Raw genomic sequence first — 14,891 nt, forward strand, 5'->3', positions numbered from 1 at the left:
ATAAAATGTTTTCCCGTATGACACAGTTAGACACACTTGTGACACTGTACCTCGTGTTCAGAGTGTGTGATTGAAAGTGTGTGGTATTGTGCCATCTGTCAAGCATGATGGAGGCAGTTTCATATTCTGGGGTTGTTTGGAAATTCGTCTAATAAAGAAGTATTTTGCCCGCATTTTGCAAAGGTTTGATAGCGGCTTGGTGTCCTTCATACTGGTTTTGTGACTCAAATAGTTCAGTTACTTTTTTCTTTTGTTTTTAGATACTTACTAACACTACACAGACATTTTGGCTTTAAAGGTCCCATATTATCCTTTTTTTTCCCAACAATTTCAAATGGGTGTCAGAGGTGCAACAAAATTGTTTCCAAAGTTATCTGAATTACCCCAAATTTAGCCTTGGTCCTTAAATTCAGCCATTCCAAAAGAATGGAGAATGAACTGTTTCTGTGTCTGGACCTTTAAATGCTCATGAGTGGTGCCTGTCCACGCCCACTCCAAGACCCTCTCTAGAAGAGGATCTGGATTTTGCTGACGCCCGCTCTGTTATTTTAGAGGTCACGTTCAGCTAGGGCCCACCACAGGGGGCAGTGGTTATTTCCTTTTGTGAGGTCACAAAAGGGAAGATCTCAGACTCACCTGTTCTAACACACATTCGCTAAAGAGTGGAGCAAACAAATGAGAACGGTGACAGAATTTTCTCATTTTTGGGCCCCATACACAGGCTGTGAGGACATACATGACTGTTAGAAAATAATAATATGGTATCTTTAAGGAAATATCAAAGCATCAGCTTGAAAGCTGAATCTTAGATGCAGCTGAGTGCGCTAACTGGATAATGGTATTTTTAAATAAAGATTATCTAAATGCCAGGGTTACACTGGCTGATTTCACTTCACAGGCTTTCTGATGACTGCCAAACACAGCTGGAGAAGCTGAAAATGCCTCTGAAACATGCAGTCTAATGGTAGTTGTGTTATATTATTGCCCCATTAAATGTTTTCAATTTGCAGAAGACACACAAATCAAACTTTTGTTTTCCCCCAGTTATTCTTAAGCATTTAAAAACAGCTGTAAAAACAACTACTCCCAGTGCAGCAATAACATGCATGTTTATATAAACTGTTGATCAAAAGTCTCCAAACTTATTTATACTCATTTCTGAAGTCCTACTTCTTACTGGGAATTTAAGACTTTTGTGCCGAGATTAGGGCGATCTTAAAGATAGAAATATGAACATCTGCTCTCACTTATTGAGTCCTTCCAGCAGGGGGCAGTAAGACACCGCAAGTCATGAAAAGATGGTGGTTTTGCAAAAAATTTTCACTTTGACAGCATGAGACAGAGGGACAGCACATAAACAAGACACTGTCTTTTATTCAATAAATAACTTACATTTTAAAACAGCTGGCGTGTGGGACCACATCAGATTTATACAACAGTTTGATCTTTCTGGCATTTCCCATTCAGCTATGTTTTATTCTTTTTAAACATCACAAATCAAACAAAATAGGAGCTAAATGAAACAAACAAACAAAAAAGAAACAAAACATAAAGTGCTTCAGACTCAAAAACATGAACATCCCACAACACTTTCCTACAATCTCTTTTTTCCTCCAAGATGTGCGACATATTTAATTTCATTTCTCCTACATGGCGTGTACTGTGCCAAAACCTTTTCTGTTCTGTGTTATCCATGTTTTTGAAGATAAAAAAAATCCTTTTTGAAAGAAATATAAGGTTCACATTCACCAAAATTATCTCATGTACAAAAACTGGAGTGATAAGTTCAAAACACAACTGGTGATATACAAATTTAAACTCAACAATGCACAAAACATATTTACAATCTCACATAATACATGTACAATATACTGTAAAACACACAATACAAATTACATCTATTAACACAAGATTCAACATCACAATCGACTGTTTGCAGGAACTTTTTTTTTTTGTTGTTTTCAAACTGCATGTACACATATTCCAAGTAGCAGTAGTAAGGCCTGCCATACACTTCAGTGTAAAGGATAAATGATCAGAAAACTGTCCCGTTAATAAAACGGCATCTACAGGGAGGATTTGCACACTAACAGATACTCAGCCAAGGTTCAAAGCTCTTGCAGCAAGGAGCATGTTTTAACATGAAACATAAGAACAGCAAAGGTGAAGCTGCAAAGACAAACAAATGTTGCTTTCACAGTAAGTGTTACTGTATTTCATTTTTAAAAAATCACCCACAAAAACAAGTTCTATACAATGAAATATCCCTTTAATGTGAACTGTGAGTTGAAAAGATGAAAATTCAGTTGTTAGGCAAATCTTGGCACAAGAGCGTGTTCTTTGGCAACAAGTTAAGCCATGAAGTCACGTTTACAGACATATGCTTATCATTTACTCACTGGGCCGTAGTCAGGTCAGCGCATTGCTAGTCTATAAATGCTGAACTGACTAGAGGTGACAGCATGTACGCCGCTGTTCAACTGCGACTTGAAACGCAGACAAATTTAGAGTTTTTGTCCTCTGGTTGGTTGATCTACATTCTGTAAACGCTCTGAGTGCCACTAAGTTTTTTTCCTTTTACTTTCTTGTTTGTTACATTCTCGTAATAGATTTGAAATACAAACTTTGATCAACATGTCAGTTCAAACAATGGAGGGAAAGGGTCTGTCACTAAAAATGATGTGCATCCAAAAACAGTCCCTTTTTATTAGTTCCCGCTGGAATTTACTATTTGGCTGATAGATCCCATTTGACCAGACTTGAGCGCGCCGACTTTTCTATTTCTGAAATTTTGAGCGCAGCACAAACACATGGCAGACTTCTCCCACTGGAGGTTCTTTTTTTTTTTTTTTTTTTTTTTTTGTTAAATCTCATTTCTGGAAACTCCTGCACCCATAAACACACAAAATTAACCACAGATGCTCGATTCTGCACACATATTGTACTAATTCACATGCACACACACACACACACACACACATCCTAACAATATGACCCATTAATCTCCACAGCAGACAACTGGAGACGCTACTCTGACATCCTTTTGGCTGGGTGCTTCCTCCAAAAGGCTCAGGCTTTTCCAAAGCTGGAAACTAATCAAACATAGAGCTGCTTCTGGCCTAAGGTTAACAAAAGCCCCTGTCAGGTCCTCCTGCTTTGCCACATGAGCTACAGAGAGCTTCATTGGCTTGCCACCAATGTGCGGATGAGGGGAGGGAGGATCAGCAAACCCCTCTTTCTGCAAAAGATCATCTTGTCCGGCTTCCCATAAGCATACAGCCCTGATGAGAATGTGGGATTTAATCCCAGGTGGATATCCAAAGCTCTGGGGTAGCTAGGCTTTCTCGCTACTGCTCTCTTCAAAGACCGCTTCTATAAAGCAGCTAAATATATGTGATGATAGGTGGAAGAGGGGTGAACTAGTCTTGTCATTAGGCTGACGTCAGGACATGACTATACCACTAAAACGAGACCTAAGAGCTGGGATGGCAAGCCACTTGTCAACAGACAGCCAGAGCAGGAGTGAGCAGCCGGTGCACGACACAGCGATGATACTCTAACACTCACTGACAAACACAACATTAAGGTAGACTATAGATGTAGTGCGCAACACTCAACCCACAATAAAACAGCAAGAAGGTTGAGGAGGAAGATAGGAAGTGAGTCTTTGCCCCGCTGTGCCACGCTGCTCAGAGCATCGTTTTCAAAGATGTGATATCTGTTGCTGTTTGAGTGCAGCATTTTTACGTCCTCAAAGGCGTAGTAGGCTGCCATGGTGAAGTTTATGTCTCCAGAGGAGAGGAGATCAAACACACAAGACTGGAAGTACAGATCCTCTACTGGGAGCCGCTCTTTGCACTTGGCCTTTGCAGACTGGTAGGTAAAGCCTGGTCCCGCCTGACTGGTCCGACCTAAGCTGTGAGCCTCTGCTGCGCGAGCCCTGAAGTTCCTAAAGTCGATGCGTTGGTTGGCGGGACAGCCGTGAAGACACAAGTATAAGTCTTGGTCATCACCTTCCTCCACTGAGTTCACTACTTCCTCAGGCATCCGCACGGCAAAAGTTAGGTAGCGGCCGACCTGCCGGACTACAATGGTCGTTCCGATGTACCTGGCCTGTATCTCCACATGCTGCCCAGGAACCTTCTCCACCACTCGCAGCGTGTTCGCTCCGTACCGATCGCCTCCGTTCTTGGAGCCATCTGCAAACGCAGCCGGCAGCTCGTCCGTTTCGGCGTGGTACGTCTTCTGGTCAACGCATTCCTGGAAATTCTTAAAGATGATCGTCAGCTGTAGGAGGATAGAAAAATAAATCTTATCAGCATGAAACATCAAATGTGTTTGCTTTTAGGACTTTCTAAAAGGAACATACTGCATGCATTCATTAGTGGTTATGTTTTGCAGCTCACACTGAGTCTTGGTAAACTGCAGTAAATGTAAATATCAGAATAAAAAAAAAAAAAAAAAAAAAAAGGAAGGGTTTATACTTTTGCATTGAGGACAGGTTTGTGCTGATATGTGCCATATACCCCCACTTAAGTGTCACATTTCAGGGCTGGCTCAACATGGGGGAGGCCAAGGTAAACGCCCTCAAAAAAACACGAGTCCCAGCTATGTAAAATCAGGCCTCAGTTTGCAGACACAAAGACGATCCATTCATAGCACTGAAAAACCTGCCTGTGAACCCCCAGAACTATGCTCCAGGGAGTGGCATCAGGCCAGGACACAGCGATATACTCTGTAGCTAATTAAGTGAGACTGGTCAGGACTTACTAAGCTTGGTTTCATGGAACACCAATGAGCCATTGTCAGAGCAGGGATACGAAGACAGCCAAGGACTCTGATGTCTGCTTGTCTGACACAGAGGACAGGAAGTAGGCGGTCTACAGAACACTATTTAGCTTAACAATTCAATTCTCTTAACCCATGTATTTCAGCATCTGTTTCTCCCTGGCTCATTTCTGAAAGGTCTGATAAAAACTAAACAGAAGGCAGAGGCCTCTGTTATCGCTCTAGGAGGAAGAAAAAAAAAAAAAAGATTTGCTGCAGTGAGAAATGTGGACCAACACAGTGCTCTGCTTAATGCAGATCGCTTTACCAGAAGTGCCTTGTTTGCACAGGTGGCACAGGCTGCTGCTTTGTCTTCTCTTTGTCCAGAACCATGCGTTCTAAAAAGCTGTCTCATTTGCTTCCAAGAATAGCAACATGAAAAGTAATTACTTTAAAAGCTACAAGAAAAAAGCCCACAAATGCTAATAAGAGAGCCATTAAGCAACCTTGATTATAGAAAATTACAGTTTCTATGAATGTGATTAAGGACAAAGTCCTCTTATAGCACTGTCTAAGTACTTTAGTTGTGATCCTCAGCATCCATCGCTGCTGAAGCTTTGCCAAATCTCAGCTAACTCTATCTCATGACCTTAAATTTTAACTGAAAGACATGTCAGGGGCAGCCATCCAAACTAACCACTGTACCACTAATCAAAACAACTATAATTATGTGTGTTCTACTGATAAAGATATAAAAGAAAATATCTCATCATGTGGAGAAAATATCTGCAGTTTTATATGCGGAGAAACTCTTCACTGTGCTCAGCATGGACTGCACTTCAAGTAGCACGAGCCCGAGGCTGAGCTGAAGTGAAAATGGAGCCTTGTGTTAGCATCTGATGCAGCTCTGCTGTAGCATGTCATTTATAAAGCTTATCAAGATCTCTTTGTGATCGTGCTGGGTTGGACTTTTTGATGTGTTATTATGGAACTCATCCAAACATTAACCAGAATCCACAGTTTGACAGAAAAGAAGCCTCACTGCAGCTCTCACAATCTGACCACATCAAAGAGGAGACTCGCGCTAGCAAAAACATGGATGGATTCAGATAAAGCAAATATTCTCAGCCATTTACATAACATGTCAGGGAAAAAAAAGTAAGACACAAGGTCGTTTCCTGGCTTTTCACTGCTTTTCTGACTGACCACTAGTCCCAATTCACACATTATAGCTGCACAATGCATTGAATTGTCATCATCATAACCGAATGGGCAATACCAACATCGCAAAGACATGTTAACAAGAAATATGATGAGGACAGATGTTTCAATGGGGACCGCATTTCATGATCAATAAAGAAATTAAACTGCAGAAGTATTAAGTAAGTGTTGCCATCTTATTTCTTCAGAGCAAACCAAACAATCAGGATGACCAGCGAGATCCTCACCTTGCTTGTAGCCGTAGCCAAAGAGCCTGGTACAACAGGAGAATTGGTCACCTGGACAGACAGGTATTTATTATGGATGAGCGGCCAGGCTCCTTCCACTTTGCACGTCTGAAAGTCGTCAGCAAAGGTTCGAAGGTGTGGGTCTCCAAAAAAGCCACAGTGGGTGAAGTTAGGTGCTGTGTTGCGCTGTAGACTGCGCTCATAGTGGCACACCTCAGGGCCATCGGAGCGTTCCTGGCTGTCGGTCAGGACCGGAGGCGGTGGAGGAGGAAGCGGGGTCCGTGCACGAGGTTGTGATGTCGGTCCCTCCTTGGAGCAGTTGTGCTGGCTCATTAGGTCCTCTATGCCATGCTGGGCGGAGTGATACGTCAGGTCACCCCTGCAGGTACGTGCAGTCCGGCGCACGCAGCTGTTATACGCTCGCAGCGCCGTGCAAAACTCCTCCTCGGGTCCAGAGTTCGACGTGGAGGCCCAAAATTCAGAGTTACACTTAAGGATCTTGCACTGCAGACTCACTGTCAGAGGAACATGAGGGATTATTATTATGTATTATTCTATAAGGTTAACAGATAACAATGTCATCTACATGATTCACAAATAAAGCAATAGATGTGCTTTGAGAAGAATACAAACTAAACTAATTTATAATGCTGTGACAGTCATTGTTGCATAATGACAGCCTATGTAGCCAAACATATCTTTGCATCTTTTAGCATGCTATAAAATATATAAATCATTAAAATAATAAAATAGTCATTTCATTTTGACTAACTTTATTTTGTCCATAATCTAGCTGGCCTTTGATCAGAAAATCCATCAATTCTAGTTAAATCAATGTAAATAAAAAAAACAACTATGTTTTAAATGATCAATAAAATGATTTTACACTTCACAACTGCAAAAAGCAGATCAAAGCCTCCAAGCCAACCTAGATATGAGGCATGCTGTTAATTATACAGGACTGAATTTCCATTTCAAACCAAAAGGCTTCTATTTAATAGGTCTGTGCATCTTCACTGGTCTCAAGATTCGATTTTCTTATCAACGATTCGATTCAATTCCACGATGCATCACCATGTGTTACTGCACATTACTACTTTCTTTATCAACGAATACAAGCAGTCAGATCATTTTGATCTCCCTGTTTATTTATAATTCAGAAATCAGTCTGAATGTCCTGATATTGATAAACATCATAAATATGTAAACAATGATGTTATTTTCAACTTTATTATTGAACAGTCTCTTCAGTCTTTCCGTAGTCAGTTCAGACAAAATATGGACGTTAAGACGTTCTCATGTTCTACTTTATGGCCAGAAAACATTTGCTTGTAAGTATTCTGGTCAATTTGTAATTGAACATAGAGAATATTGTTGAGGTAAACATTTGTTGATTTAAAAACTAGTCCATTTGCATATGCTAACTGCTAGCTTGCCAATGGTATTTTCAATAGACGTTAGCCTTAAGCTAACTTATAGGTTTTTATACATTTTCATGTGCAATCTTAAGTGATTTCCTGAGACAATTAAAGTATTTTCCACTGATGTAAAATATACATCATTATGTTTGCTTAGTTTTACAGTTTTCATAAGTGAAGGTTTCAAAATGGATTCAGCCTTGGATCTGCCGAGCTTTTGCAGCAGCCGGATGGCGCCACACACGGTGGAAGAATATATACTTATACATTAGTATAATCGATTATGTTCTGTTGCTGTATCGATGCAGAATCATCCACGCTTACATCACGATGCATCGTAAACAACTATTAAATTCAACACTCCTGCTATTTAAAGTAAGAAGCAATTAGGCATTCTGTTGGTCTGTTGATCTCCAGATCTGACTAAATAATAATCTTTAAACATTTCTCAGGATGCTGTGTTGTGATGCCATGTTTGACAAGTATCACCTTTAACTAATAAAGCATTTATCTGAACAGGCAGCTGCAGTCGTCTCACTTTGAAGTCACACTTTAAACAATAAAGTGTGACAAAAAACAATTTCTTTTGATAGCTGCATCCCTCTCAAGCCTCAACACACCATTTGGCACTTAACTATTTAACAGATGGCAATAAACTAATCTTGATTTTAACTATCAGCAGATTTTCACTTTGTCTGGCGATAAGCAACTTGAGAGAGAAACTGATAAGAGGTTGGCAAATGTGTAAAGTGAGCTAACTGAGGGATTCCCAGCAGGGGGAGAGATTATATTAAAATGAGAAAACGTAATCTAATTACCAAAAGGCAACTAAAATAAACTCAAACTGGTGGAAAAAAATGTAGAATCCAATTTTAACTACATTGTTAAGTCCTGGACTGTAATTACACCTTAAAAACAGTAAAACCAAAAGACAAAGTACAGACCTGCAGGTTTCTGAGTGAAGTTTCATTTTAGGAATTTTAAAGGAAAAATGTTATATTCCAATTTAAGTTTTACATCTCAGTTGATCTAAAAGCGACTTGACCCGTATTTTCTTGTTTTTAATTATAAGTTTATATTAGTTGTGAATCTAAAATGAAACTGGGATTATTATGAGAAAGTTCCTCTCCTGCATTGTACAAATGTGGCTTTAATAATTAATAATTTTTTTGTGACTGTATATGTCCTTAAGTGCAACATGCAAAAGCATTTAAATTGTGTGAAATTTTAAAAAGTAATCCAGTGGATTACATTACTAATTACAAAACACTACCATATAATTAGAAATCAGTAAAAGATCCAACGCTCCCCAAAAGAAAATGCAGTCTTCTTATTGAGACCATAAAAACATACTAGGCTAGTAAAATAAAAAAAGAAATGAATAAAAAATAATTATTTAACTGATACAGCTATGAATAGTTACGCACAAGTTGGAAAAATACTTTAAAAGGAGCAAATGAGACATTGAAGCATGCCCCATCCCCCAAACAAAACATTAGAGCTGCAGCAACTTAAAACCAATTTATAATGATAAAAATACAAACTAAAATTAATAAAACTGGTCAAAATTACCTTATATAAAGACAACAGCAACCATTGCTAGTGAATTAAAACCGTCTTACTCCTCTAGCTTCGTCTAAACACCTGAACATAAACGCTCCCCTCTAAATCTCCATAATCTCTGTTATCGTTGTAGATTTTTATCACCGACTGCTTCGTGCTGCACATGGTAACCCGGATTTGTGCTCATTTGCGGTCTTCGACATAAATATTTTAAGGAAATTGGTACTTTTTATGTCACCAAAACATTTGGGTGATTTAATAGTGGCTGAAACTGACAACTTTAGTTAAAAAACTCAAGTATTAACTTCGGGAAGTTAGCTAGTGCTACGTAATGTTTACTATTTCACCTGTAGCTAGGAACATGATCTAAGTCTTGTATATGTTGTGGTTTAGTAGTGATTTTAAAGTTGCACTGAGTGGCTTACCGGAGGGAAAAAGTGAGAAAAACACGACGAGGACTCTGCACACTTCAAGCGCCGAGGGTCTCCCTCTTTCCCCCATAACCATCCATCCAGCTCGGGGTCGCACTTCACTCCTCTCCCTGCTCACATTGGATGAAGGAAAAACAGCGGAGAAGAGTTAGCTCCCGTTAACAGAACACAAAAGTTATCCCCGAACGAGCTCTGAAGCCGGACCCAGTCCTCTCATCCCTGCCTGGTAAGACTATGTTTGCTGCCCTCGTCGGTATGAAAGTGGTGAAAGCAGCGTTATCCAGCCAGCAGTGAAGGAAACAGACGGCTCGAAGCGCGGCAGGCAGCGGAGGGAGTGTTGAGGAGGTGCACCCTCTGCGGGCCGGCGGACACTGAACCAATCACGGCCGCCTGTTTTACCCTTAACCCCCCCTCTCTCTCTGCGAGTCTCATTTTACACCTCAATGTGCAATGTTCGACTTTAAACGACCTACAAAGCAGTCGTCCACATATATAAGAAAGGGTTGTTTTGATAGTTAAAACACAACTGAACACGTGTAAGAAGATGAAGGAGGAAGTAAACCAATAATATAAATTTACATCAAGTTTATGTTCCCTCATATCACATCATGGCCGGCCCGAGCCTTTATGTGGCCCCAAGCAGAATTTGATTTGAGGGCCCTTTGAGGGCCCCCTAGACCACCTCAACTGATAATCACTACTTTTTATGCTTACCTTTTACTGATGCTTGATAATTTCATACACTAAATGGACCACACTCATTCATTTGCATTATGGGTTCCTAAACTGGTTCCGGAGCGCTATTATCCTGCAACTTTTAGATACAACCCTTCTCAAACACACCTGAAACATATGGCTGAATTCCCGTAGCCACATGTCATTCAGCTCTGCAGAGCCCTGGTAATGAGTCATTCATTTGAATCAGGTGTGTTGGAGAAGAGATGCATCTAGAAGTTGCAGGATAGACTTGGGCATCCATGGCTTACATCATATTAGTGTCACTCAGGTTGTGGTTTATAGACTCAATTGGGCAGCAAATTCAGAAAAAAAAATTCTGTATTAATTTGCACTTTTTAATATACAGAGTGATATTTGTGGGATGCATAGTGTAAACAAGTCAGCCAATTTAATTATTATTAGGATTTTTTTTTTAAATTTGGAACAGAGGTACACAAGTAGATAAAAATGCAATCTTTCACTACAAAACAACTTAAAACTGCAGCCAACATGTTCTTCATTTCTTAAGTTCGTGAACCTCAAAGATTCTGTAGCGCTCTGCTGCCCCCCCCCCCCCCCAAAAAAAAAAACAAAACAAAAACTATGCATGTGTTATATGACAAAAGCTGCAGGAACTGATTAAATCAGTATTACTTGCATGCCGACCATGATTAGAATTGTATAAAATCAAGTTTTTGTGCATTACCATTTTTATTTAAATTATTAAGTGATATATTTGCAGTTGGTAAGTTTGCTTATGCCTTTGGCCAGCTCTCTGTCACATCACACATAATAGGGTGTATGTCACATATGGATGATGGCTGCAACCTAAGTTAACCTCTTCAGCCACACAATCTGTAGACCCATGTTGTGGGCGATTTGAACACAAACAAGGCATAAAGAAAATTTCCATTTGGTTAAATGCCACTATAAAACATATTGTCCTCGAAAGTTTCCCCACACTGAAAATGTCTCATTATAATGAACTACTGGAACAAGATAATAAATATGTATGGGAATAACTCAGCTAGGTTTTATTCAGTAGTGGGAGACATTAAATGATTTGCAAAAAGAAAAGAATCTTTAACATGGCTGAAGGAGTGATTATTTGGCTTTTTTATTGAGAAATACCCATTATTTGTTGGAAAAAAGGTCAGTTTGCAATCCTTTATGAAATACTATAAGTTAGTAGAAAAGTAATGCAGATATATAGTTGTGTTTATAAAATGTACAAAACCAAATATATATTTACCCAAAGTGAATATCAGATTAGAAGATGGCAAATCTACATGAGCCTCCATTTTCAGGAGCCTTCTCACTTGTAGTTCAGCCCACATGTTACCTGAAATGATCTGGTCTTAAGCCAGCCTTATTACTAAGCCCAGAAAACATGTAAACAGGTTTACACATTAATGAGTCATTGAAAAGCAGTATTATAAATATCTCATTTAGACAGACCATATATATTTCTGCTACTTGGGAGAGCTTTTTCTTGCAGTGACTTTCTAGATTTGATCACATTTTCTTCATATTGCAGCTCTTGTTCCCTCCTCTAAAGGACACGCCACTCCCTCGTTTGATTATCGTTAAGTTTCACAATTGCCATATTACTGGTGCTTTTCATTGCCGTTTAACCCTAAATACCACCTGACGGATGGCTGAGTACTCAGGTTGTGGCTGGCAGTACAGTATTTTTCCACAGAGTGGTGAATGTCTTTGTGGTTGCTGTTCCTCTCGCGGTTGATGGATATGTTCATGTACAATGAGGTCTGAGCCTACACATGTTTTCAACAAGGGTGGCCCTGTGCAGACTTACTTCCAAGCTTTCACATCTGAAATGAATGAACGCAGCTGAAAGGTCTGAGCTGCTCGCTGAAACGTTTTGATGAATTGTGGAGTATTTTTGGACTGTGGCAGAGATACTGTGGCTGCAGCAAACTCAGAAATGAAAATGTCCTTTAGCACCTTCAAAGCTCTGATGTATATATTTTCATTAAAGAGTTGCTCAACTGCTGGGCAGAAAAACCTGAGTGCATAAGATCTGAGAAGATGATGATGCACCTCTCCACCCGTGCTCATCATTAATTCTTAACATGTTGTGCTGTACACTTTAAACCCCAATGATTATTATTAAAAATGTAATGGTATGTTTTTGGAGTATTTGTTGATGCGTATTTCAGAAGGAGACTAACAGAAGGCACGAATGTGGAGATTATGATACTGGAGCAAATACAGTAAATACTTTTTCATTGTTTATAGCAGCCCTACATCACATGCAGAAATTTGCACAGATAAATAGCACGGAGTGTTTTCCATTTTGAGAATCAGTTCAAGCAGGTGAATCATTTATTCAAACATCATCTGGCTCCAGCTTCTCAAATCTTCATTTTATGTCACCATAAAAGTGTCTATTTCCATGCTATTAGTTGGACAAATCAAGCCATTTCAAGACCATGACACTGCTCTGAAGATTTCTTATGCAAGTTCATGGTATAATTAATTACCTAAACAGTCATTGTTAAAAATAACCAATAGCCACAGCTTTGATTATTGTCACAGAGGACGCATCAGCTGACATTAGGCTGGGACCTCCTCTTGCCATCTGTCTGCTGTAATCAAGCTTCATGTCACTTTTAAGCAAAAATATGGGTAAGGCACTAATCAGCACACTGAATGATAAGCTTCAACAGACAGAGGGCTTCACATTACACATTTATAAATGAGTACTGTGATAGATCATGACATCTGTCTTGTGTGGCATCATAAACATGCAAAAATCCACTTGGTTAAAAAATCTTAACTAACTTTTGTACTCGTGTTAAAATAATCACAGCAGGCGCAGTTTAGACATTTTATTTTACTTTAGAACCTAAATATTATGATGAGCATATGTTAAATCGCGTGCACATAAGTCTGCATCTTTTGCAGGTCTACATGGGAAGACTCGCTTTTCCAACAGATGGCGCTTGTTAAAAACTCCATGGCGCTTCAAAACCATGACACAAACGCACATGGCTTTACGAGGACAAGCAAACCTGTCATTAAATTTGAGCTTTATAGACAGCTCGATTATTGGTCTAATTGGAGCTGTCAGGCAGGTGGGATTTAAAAGATGAAAACCTGCATCCAGCTGCATTTGTCCTGCTGCGCAGCTCCGAAGATTATCTTTTTACTGCATATGAGATTCAATTGGCCATTTTGGGTTAGAGCTACTGTTAAAAAACAGAAAAAAAGAAACTGTGATAAATAAAACAGCATATTTCACTTTTTAAAAGGAGGCAAATGATAGTTTTTTTCAGCTGATTGGTGGGTGGCACTGGGGAAAACAGCAGAAATGCGGCTCTCAGGACTGTACATATGATTGAAAACAGACGTACTCAGGACATAAAGGCTGGCTTATGATTAAGGAGCTCAAAACTGGCAGATCTCGTGAGTAAAAGAAACTCAAGACTCAAACAAACAACATAAACCAACCTTGGCGACTGCATGAGCTCTCCGCGACTCTGGAGTCCTGCAGGAACCCGAAGGACAGCGAACAGGAGCGATAAGAAGCAGACCCCTAAAAAAATCTTCTAAAAAATCAGCTTGTCACAGTAATCCGAAATCAAACGCACTCAGCTGCTTCCTGAGTGTAAAATCCATCACTTTGTACATGATGTCCAGCAATCTGTTTCTCTAAGTCTCAAATCAAAGTCTTCTTTCTCCTATATCGCCACTTCTCGCTCCCTGTGGACGCGGATCTCCTCAGCCATTGCTTAGCTCACTTCCCTATCAGCCGATCAGAGATGAGACATTATGATAGATTAAGCCCAGTAATTGGTCTCATCCGCGTGCCGAATCCAAATAGTTAGTTATGGTCGATGACGAGGAGAGAAAAAAATCCCCGAGGGCAAAGCTGCCGCTGCTGCTGCGTGCAGCCCGGTCCGCTGTGTGGATGTTGTGAAATGGCTTGTTAGAAAGTGTGAGAGAGACAATGATCGACTCCGCATGACGCCGCATGGAAGCTTCAAATCTCAGAGCCCCCCTCCTTGTTGAAGTAGTTTTGCTCTGAGACGCTTTGGAGAGAAGAGGGTCTGCAGACTAGGTCGCAGCTGCGCTGAGAAACCACCCAGAAATTAGGGGAACAGTTAATTATTCTATTTTTTATTATTATTTTTATTTTTTACCAACACAAAACCAATTAAAGCTAAATCCAAGCTGTCGGCATTGGATAGGAGCTTCTTGTTTAATTGGGATTTGAATGCCATTTCTGCACTTTTTACAGAGTTTGTTTAACACAGAATTATTTTCCTCTGTCATCACATTGATTACCAGCATATAAACCCCCCAGCTTTCACACCCATCACCAGGTAACCTCGATCAGTGCCTCATCTTTGCAAATCACAGGTTTGAAAACGACAAATCCATAATAATCGAGATTTAATGGAGGCTCAGATGGACAAACACTTGGCAGTTGGGAAGGAGGGGGTGGGCTATGCTCAAAGGCAGACAGGCCTGTGGGGAAGCTGCACCTGTGTTTTAGGATCAGACTGCATGCAGGAAAATAC

The 14,891-nt window shown here is 40.0% G+C and overlaps 1 protein-coding gene across 2 annotated transcripts; it reads right to left on the bottom strand.

Annotated features, from left to right (window-relative positions):
* Positions 1-1,354: 1,354 nt before the first annotated feature.
* rgma (repulsive guidance molecule BMP co-receptor a) lies at positions 1,355-14,314 on the bottom strand. 2 transcript variants are annotated; one of them, XM_041997940.1, is made up of 4 exons: positions 13,819-14,314; positions 9,622-9,737; positions 6,216-6,730; positions 1,355-4,287 (listed from the first exon to the last, which is right to left on the bottom strand). In XM_041997940.1, exons 1-4 carry the CDS (start codon positions 13,830-13,832, stop codon positions 3,592-3,594), a joined length of 1,341 nt encoding a protein of 446 aa, XP_041853874.1. In that variant the 5' UTR covers positions 13,833-14,314; the 3' UTR covers positions 1,355-3,591. The 2 variants fall into 2 exon arrangements, with proteins under 2 accessions (XP_041853874.1, XP_041853875.1); XM_041997941.1 differs by lacking the exon at positions 13,819-14,314 and adding an exon at positions 9,851-9,985.
* Between the last annotated feature and the right edge of the window lie 577 nt (positions 14,315-14,891).

This window comes from Melanotaenia boesemani, chromosome 10 (genome assembly GCF_017639745.1).
Source record: "Melanotaenia boesemani isolate fMelBoe1 chromosome 10, fMelBoe1.pri, whole genome shotgun sequence".
NCBI lineage: Eukaryota > Metazoa > Chordata > Actinopteri > Atheriniformes > Melanotaeniidae > Melanotaenia > Melanotaenia boesemani.

Coding starts and splice junctions, on each gene's coding strand:
- rgma (XM_041997940.1), bottom strand. Junction 6,731..9,621: donor TTTCTCACTTTTTCCCTCCG/GTAAGCCACTCA, acceptor TTCCTCTGACAG/TGAGTCTGCAGTGCAAGATC. Junction 4,288..6,215: donor TGGCTACGGCTACAAGCAAG/GTGAGGATCTCG, acceptor ATCCTCCTACAG/CTGACGATCATCTTTAAGAA.